The 8,609-nt window shown below is 44.1% G+C and overlaps 1 protein-coding gene and 1 long non-coding RNA gene across 2 annotated transcripts in view; both read left to right on the top strand.

Annotated features, from left to right (window-relative positions):
• LOC127910769 (uncharacterized) overlaps positions 1–128 on the top strand; it is an 8,450-nt gene extending 8,322 nt beyond the window's left edge. Inside the window, exon 3 of the long non-coding RNA XR_008076147.1 lies at positions 46–128. This is a non-coding gene — a long non-coding RNA (uncharacterized LOC127910769). The remainder of the gene's footprint in view (positions 1–45) is intronic.
• tmem131 (transmembrane protein 131) overlaps positions 1–8,609 on the top strand; it is a 142,291-nt gene that overhangs the window by 69,036 nt on the left and 64,646 nt on the right. Inside the window, exons 7-8 of the mRNA XM_052475677.1 lie at positions 2,845–2,925; positions 7,249–7,384. Coding sequence (XP_052331637.1) covers positions 2,845–2,925; positions 7,249–7,384 — 217 coding nt within the window. The remainder of the gene's footprint in view (positions 1–2,844; positions 2,926–7,248; positions 7,385–8,609) is intronic.

Below are 8,609 nucleotides of genomic sequence, written 5' to 3'. Positions count from 1 at the left end.
AGAGACACCAGTTAATCCTCTCACTCAAACCCACAGTTTGGAGAGGTGTGGGGTCACTTAGAGACACCAGTTAATCCTCTCACTGAAACCCAGTTGTTTGGAGAGGTGATGTAATAGTATGTTCTTATCTTACATGTACTCCAAATATTGTATGAATATTGATATTGTTCTAAACAAAAATATAAACACAACATGTAAAGTGTTTTGGTCTCATGTTTCATGAGCTGAAATTAAAGATCTCTGAAATGTTCCATATGCCCAAAAAGCTTATTTCTTTTAAATTGTGCTCATAAATTTGTTAACATCCCTATTAGTGAGAATTTGCCAAGACAATCCACCTGACAGATGTGGCATATCAAGAAGCTGATTAAACAGCAGGTCACCTTGTGCTGGGGACAATAAAAGCCCACTCTAAAATGTGCAGTATTGTAACACAACACAATACCACAGATGTTTTGAGGGAGCGTGCAATGGAGATGCTGACTTCAGAGCTGTTGCAAGATAATTTTACCAGAAGCCTCCTCCAACATTTTCTTTAGAATTTGGCAGTACGCCCACCCGGCCTCAAATCAAATTGTATTGGTCACGTACACATGGTTAGCAGATGTTATTGGTCACGTACACATGGTTAGCAGATGTTATTGGTCACGTACACATGGTTAGCAGATGTTATTGGTCACGTACACATGGTTAGCAGATGTTAATGGTCACGTACACATGGTTAGCAGATGTTAATGGTCACGTACACATGGTTAGCAGATGTTATTGGTCACGTACACATGGTTAGCAGATGTTATTGGTCACGTACACATGGTTAGCAGATGTTAATGGTCACGTACACATGGTTAGCAGATGTTATTGGTCACGTACACATGGTTAGCAGATGTTATTGGTCACGTACACATGGTTAGCAGATGTTATTGGTCACGTACACATGGTTAGCAGATGTTATTGGTCACATACACATGGTTAGCAGATGTTATTGGTCACATACACATGGTTAGCAGATGTTATTGGTCACATACACATGGTTAGCAGATGTTATTGGTCACGTACACATGGTTAGCAGATGTTAATGGTCACATACACATGGTTAGCAGATGTTATTGGTCACGTACACATGGTTAGCAGATGTTATTGGTCACGTACACATGGTTAGCAGATGTTAATGGTCACATACACATGGTTAGCAGATGTTATTGGTCACGTACACATGGTTAGCAGATGTTATTGGTCACATACACATGGTTAGCAGATGTTATTGGTCACGTACACATGGTTAGCAGATGTTATTGGTCACGTACACATGGTTAGCAGATGTTATTGGTCACGTACACATGGTTAGCAGATGTTATTGGTCACGTACGGTTAGTAGATGTTATTGGTCACGTACACATGGTTAGCAGATGTTATTGGTCACGTACACATGGTTAGCAGATGTTATTGGTCACGTACACATGGTTAGCAGATGTTATTGGTCACATACACATGGTTAGCAGATGTTATTGGTCACGTACACATGGTTAGCAGATGTTATTGGTCACGTACACATGGTTAGCAGATGTTATTGGTCACATACACATGGTTAGCAGATGTTATTGGTCACGTACACATGGTTAGCAGATGTTATTGGTCACATACACATGGTTAGCAGATGTTATTGGTCACGTACACATGGTTAGCAGATGTTATTGGTCACGTACACATGGTTAGCAGATGTTATTGGTCACGTACACATGGTTAGCAGATGTTATTGGTCCACATACACATGGTTAGCAGATGTTATTGGTCACGTACACATGGTTAGCAGATGTTAATGCGAGTGTAGTGAAATGCTTGTGCTTCTTGTTCCAACAGTGCAGTAACATCTAACAAGTAATCTAACAATTCCCCAACAACTACCTAATACACACAAAACTAAAGGGATGGAATAAGAATATGTACATATAAATATATGGATGAGCGATGGCCAAAAACATTCCCTCCAGCTCTCTTTACTTAAAACATGTAAAGCGTCTCCATTCGGACCTAAAGCCATTCATAAGATCCCCTTTATTTCATTTTAAAAACTAAAATTATTGATTGCATTTCAAAGCATAAATGTCTTGTGTGATGGCGTGAATGATTGATTGATTGATCCAGTAGCCTATATATTAAAATATATTAGGTTAGGGTATTAAGACTGATCTAGAAGAAAAAGAAACGCAGACCTATTAAGACGAGGTGCTGAAGTAGAAACGTGAAAATAAAAGAGAGCCAACCGATACCCTGATGAGGACGGCTTGGTTGTCGAAACGGCTCTCTTTTATTTTCTAGGGTATTAAGACTGAACAGGATGTGCTCTTAGGCCTACAGCTCCATGGTGCTTCTATACAAGGATACTATACAAAGACTACTAATGATAACGACATTTACTTATTACAACCATGATCAGAATAATTGTAACAATAATGAGATCAAGAAAAATGAGGGTATAGAGCTTTGTGAATATTATGTGATCAACAGGTTCTGCTAGATTATAATGTAATTTTTCTGCCTGTTTTGGAACAGTGTAAACAACAGTAAATTACATGAAGTAATACCAGTCTGTTCTAATGAGGGACAAAAACATGTACAGCCTTTTATTAGCAAATCTGTGGAATTGTTTTAATCCAACATTTTTGATCCAACATTTTTAATCCAACATTTTTAATCCACCATTTTTAATCCACCATTTTTAATCCACCATTTTTGATCCACCATTTTTAATCCACCATTTTTAATCCACCATTTTTAATCCACCATTTTTAATCCACCATTTTTAATCCACCATTTTTAATCCACCATGATGTTTCTAACCTGCAGGTTGTGGAGATGTTCTCCAGTGGAGATCACCACCATCTGGACCTGCCTTCAGGCCAACAAGGAGGCACTAGAACATTCTGGGTTAGTTTCATGTTTCTGCCTCTTTTTCATATCAATTCAGAATGTCAAAATTAGTTTGTCTATTCCATCTCTTATGATGTCAAATTCAAACCTGTCCAATGGGTTGGTTGTGACTAGGAGGAGAACAGCGTCGACCCGGAGTGTATTTTCGTAGCAGATTAGACATGGTTTCCCTAACTCGGTCCTGGGGCCCCCCTGGGTGAATGTTTTTTTTTTTGACCGTAGCACTACACAACTGATGCAAAACTTGATGAATTGGTTATAACTTAAATGTAATGTAAATGTTATTTGAATCAGCTGTGTAGTGCGAGGTCAAAACAACTAAACGTGCTTTGGGAATCTCTAGGTTAGCAGAGCATTTTAGCTGACCTGTACACTTTTTCAAACCTTAACCTGCGTCTCCTAACCCAGGAGCTTTTTCACTCTGATGGCAAAGCTGTCATCAAGGCAAATCTCAAATATATTTTGATTTGTTCAACACATTTTTTGGTTGTGATTCCATTTGTGTTATTTCATAGTTTTATAATATGATAATGCACAGCCCAATGCTGCAAGGATCTGTACACAATTCCTAGAAGCTGAAAATGTCCCAGTTCTTCCATGACCTGCACACTCACCAGACATGTCACCCATTGAGCATGTTTGGGATGCTCTGGATCAACATGTACGACAGCGTGTTCCAGTTCCCTCCAATATCCACCAACTTCACACAGCCATTGAAGAGGAGTGGGACAACATTCCACAGGACACAATCAGCAGCCCGATCAACTCTATGTGAAGCTGTCACGCTACATGAGACAAATGGTGGTCACACCAGATACTGACTGGTTTTCTGATCCACGCCCCAACCTTTTTCTAAGTTATCTGTGACCAACAGATGCATATCTGTATTCCCAGTCATGTGAAATCCATAGATTAGGGCCCAATGAATGCTTTTCAATTGATTGATTTCCTGATATAAACTGTAACTCAGTAAAATCTTTGAATGTTTTTGTTCAGTGTATTTAAAAAAAAAAAAAAATATTTGGGGACCCCGAGTCTCCCTCTGCCGACCCCTCGCCCCACAGTTTGGTAACCACTTTCCTAACCTGGTCTAACATGTCCATATCCTGCTATGAAATAGTAACTTCCTGCCGTAGCTGTACTCCCTCTAGTCTGAACCCATGCATAGGCTTTAATTACAGTTTTACCAATATGTTATTGGGCTCTTTTCTGGAGGTGGAAATTATATTTTAAATGGGTCAACATGTTTTATTTTAATTCATTTTGGAGTAAAATGTCCTTAAAAATATATATAATATAATAATAATAATAATAATAATAATAATAATAATAATAATAATATAATAAATAAATAAATATTATAAAAAATATATAATATAATTATAATAATATAATATAATATCTATTCCTGTCATAGCTGTACTCCGTCTAGTCAGAACCCTGTCAGTTCTCTCTACGGGTGGGATCCTTCACTACTTCCTGCTCTAGGGTCCCTCCCTCTGACCACTAGTTCCTGCTCTAGGGTCCCTCACTCTGACCACTAGTTCCTGCTCTAGGGTCCCTCACTCTGACCACTAGTTCCTGCTCTATGGTCGTTGGCTCTGACCACTAGTTCCTGCTCTAGGGTCCCTCACTCTGACCACTAGTTCCTGCTCTATGGTCGTTGGCTCTGACCACTAGTTCCTGCTCTATGGTCGTTGGCTCTGACCACTAGTTCCTGCTCTAGGGTCCCTCACTCTGACCACTAGTTCCTGCTCTAGGGTCCCTCACTCTGACCACTAGTTCCTGCTCTAGGGTCCCTCACTCTGACCACTAGTTCCTGCTCTATGGTCGTTGGCTCTGACCACTAGTTCCTGCTCTAGGGTCCCTCACTCTGACCACTAGTTCCTGCTCTATGGTCGTTGGCTCTGACCACTAGTTCCTGCTCTATGGTCGTTGGCTCTGACCACTAGTTCCTGCTCTAGGGTCCCTCACTCTGACCACTAGTTCCTGCTCTAGGGTCCCTCACTCTGACCACTAGTTCCTGCTCTATGGTCCCTCACACTGACCACTAGTTCCTGCTCTAGGGTCCCTCGCTCTGACCACTAGTTCCTGCTCTAGGGTCCCTCACTCTGACCACTAGTTCCTGCTCTAGGGTCCCTCACACTGACCACTAGTTCTTGCTCTAGGGTCCCTCACACTGACCACTAGTTCCTGCTCTAGGGTCCCTCACACTGACCACTAGTTCCTGCTCTAGGGTCCCTCACTCTGACCACTAGTTCCTGCTCTATGGTCCCTCACACTGACCACTAGTTCCTGCTCTAGGGTCCCTCACTCTGATCACTAGTTCCTGCTCTAGGGTCCCTCACTCTGATCACTAGTTCCTGCTCTAGGGTCCCTCCCTCTGACCACTAGTTCCTGCTCTAGGGTCCCTCACTCTGACCACTAGTTCCTGCTCTATGGTCCCTCACACTGACCACTAGTTCCTGCTCTAGGGTCCCTCACTCTGACCACTAGTTCCTGCTCTAGGGTCCCTCGCTCTGACCACTAGTTCCTGCTCTAGGGTCCCTCGCTCTGACCACTAGTTCCTGCTCTAGGGTCCCTCGCTCTGACCACTAGTTCCTGCTCTAGGGTCCCTCACTCTGACCACTAGTTCCTGCTCTAGGGTCCCTCACTCTGACCACTAGTTCCTGCTCTAGGGTCCCTCGCTCTGACCACTAGTTCCTGCTCTAGGGTCCCTCACTCTGACCACTAGTTCCTGCTCTAGGGTCCCTCACTCTGATCACTAGTTCCTGCTCTAGGGTCCCTCACTCTGACCACTAGTTCCTGCTCTAGGGTCCCTTACTCTGACCACTAGTTCCTGCTCTAGGATCCCTCACACTGACCACTAGTTCCTGCTCTATGGTCCCTCACACTGACCACTAGTTCCTGCTCTAGGATCCCTCACTCTGACCACTAGTTCCTGCTCTAGGGTCCCTCACTCTGACCACTAGTTCCTGCTCTAGGGTCCCTCACTCTGACCACTAGTTCCTGCTCTAGGATCCCTCACACTGACCACTAGTTCCTGCTCTAGGGTCCCTCACTCTGACCACTAGTTCCTGCTCTAGGGTCCCTCACTCTGACCACTAGTTCCTGCTCTAGGGTCCCTCACTCTGACCACTAGTTCCTGCTCTAGGGTCCCTCACTCTGACCACTAGTTCCTGCTCTAGGGTCCCTCACTCTGACCACTAGTTCCTGCTCTAGGGTCCCTCGCTCTGACCACTAGTTCCTGCTCTAGGGTCCCTCGCTCTGATGCAGCTTCCCAAATTGATCCACATTTCCTTTATAGTGCACTAGAGAATGTGGTCAAAAGTAGTGCACTATTAATGTACTAGCCATTTGGGATGCATCCTGACTGTGTCATTGTATTCTCTGTGTCCTGAGTGTGTCTTTGTGTTCTCTGTGTCCTGACTGTGTCATTGTATTCTCTGTGTCCTTGTATTCTCTGTGTCCTTGTGTTCTCTGTGTCCTTGTATTCTCTGTGTCCTGACTGTAATCTCTGTGTCCTGACTGTGTCCTTGTATTCTCTGTGTCCTTGTGTTCTCTGTGTCCTGACTGTGTCCTTGTATTCTCTGTGTCCTGACTGTGTCCTTGTATTATTAATCTTGTATTCTCTGTGCCCTGACTGTGTCCTTGTATTCTCTGTGTCCTTGTGTTCTCTGTGTCCTGACTGTGTCCTTGTATTCTCTGTGTCCTGACTGTGTCCTTGTATTATTAATCTTGTATTCTCTGTGCCCTGACTGTGTCCTTGTATTCTCTGTGTCCTGACTGTAATCTCTGTGTCCTGACTGTGTCCTTGTATTCTCTGTGTCCTTGTATTCTCTGTGCCCTGACTGTGTCCTTGTATTCTCTGTGTCCTGACTGTGTCCTTGTATTCTCTGTGTCCTGACTGTCCTTGTATTCTCTGTGTCCTGACTGTGTCCTTGTATTATTAATCTTGTATTCTCTTTGCCCTGACTGTGTCCTTGTATTCTCTGTGTCCTGACTGTGTCCTTGTATTCTCTGTGTCCTGACTGTCCTTGTATTCTCTGTGTCCTGACTGTGTCCTTGTATTCTCTGTGTCCTGACTGTAATCTCTGTGTCCTGACTGCAATCTCTGTGTCCTGACTGTGTCCTTGTATTCTCTGTGTCCTGACTGTAATCTCTGTGTCCTGACTGTAATCTCTGTGTCCTGACTGTGTCCTTGTATTCTCTGTGTCCTGACTGTAATCTCTGTGTCCTGACTGTAATCTCTGTGTCCTGACTGTGTCCTTGTATTCTCTGTGTCCTTGTATTATTAATCTTGTATTCTCTGTGTTGTAGGAGATCCCTCCGTTTGAGACAAAGGGTGTGATGAGGGCAAGCTTCTCGTCCAGAGATGCAGACAACCACACAGCCTTCATCAGGATCAAAACCAACGAAAACCAGTTTACCATACTGCCTGTGGAGGTCACCTCAGGTATTAGACCAGGTTACCATACTGCCTGTTGAGGTCACCTCAGGTATTAGACTAGGTTATCATACTGCCTGTGGAGGTCACCTCAGGTATTAGACCAGGTTATCATACTGCATCTGGAGGTCACCTCAGGTATTAGACCAGGTTATCATACTGCCTGTGGAGGTCACCTCAGGTATTAGACCAGGTTATCATACTGCCTGTGGAGGTCACCTCAGGTATTAGACCAGGTTATCATACTGCCTGTGGAGGTCACCTCAGGTATTAGACTAGGTTATCATACTGCCTGTGGAGGTCACCTCAGGTATTAGACCAGGTTATCATACTGCCTGTGGAGGTCACCTCAGGTATTAGACCAGGTTATCATAATGCCTGTGGAGGTCACCTCAGGTATTAGACCAAGTTATCATACTGCCTGTGGAGCTCACCTCAGGTATTAGACCAAGTTATCATACTGCCTGTGGAGGTCACCTCAGGTATTAGACTAGGTTATCATACTGCCTGTGGAGGTCACCTCAGGTATTAGACCAGGTTATCATACTGCCATACAGTGGTCCTTCTGTAGCTCAGTTGGTAGAGCATGGCGCTTGTAACGCCAGGGTAGTGGGTTCGATCCCCGGGACCACCCATACTTAGAATGTATGCACACATGACTGTAAGTCGCTTTGGATAAAAGCGTCTGCTAAATGGCATATATACTGCCTGTGGAGGTCACCTCAGGTATTAGACCAGGTTATCATACTGCCTGTGGAGGTCACCTCAGGTATTAGACCAGGTTATCATACTGCCTGTGGAGGTGGAGGTCACCTCAGGTATTAGACCAGGTTATCATACTGCCTGTGGAGGTCACCTCAGGTATTAGACCAGGTTATCATACTGCCTGTGGAGGTGGAGGTCACCTCAGGTATTAGACCAGGTTATCATACTGCCTGTGGAGGTCACCTCAGGTATTAGACCAGGTTATCATACTGCCTGTGGAGGTCACCTCAGGTATTAGACCAGGTTATCATACTGCCTGTGGAGGTGGAGCTCACCTCAGGTATTAGACCAGGTTATCATACTGCCTGTGGAGGTCACCTCAGGTATTAGACCAGGTTATCATACTGCCTGTGGAGGTCACCTCAGGTATTAGACCAGGTTATCATACTGCATGTGGAGGTGGAGCTCACCTCAGGTATTAGACCAGGTTATCATACTGCCTGTGGAGGTGGAGTACACCTCAGATATC

Source organism: Oncorhynchus keta, chromosome 22, assembly GCF_023373465.1.
Source record: "Oncorhynchus keta strain PuntledgeMale-10-30-2019 chromosome 22, Oket_V2, whole genome shotgun sequence".
Lineage (NCBI taxonomy): Eukaryota > Metazoa > Chordata > Actinopteri > Salmoniformes > Salmonidae > Oncorhynchus > Oncorhynchus keta.
The sequence above is the reverse complement of the archived record's forward strand: the minus strand, read 5'-3'. Positions and strand labels throughout refer to the sequence as shown.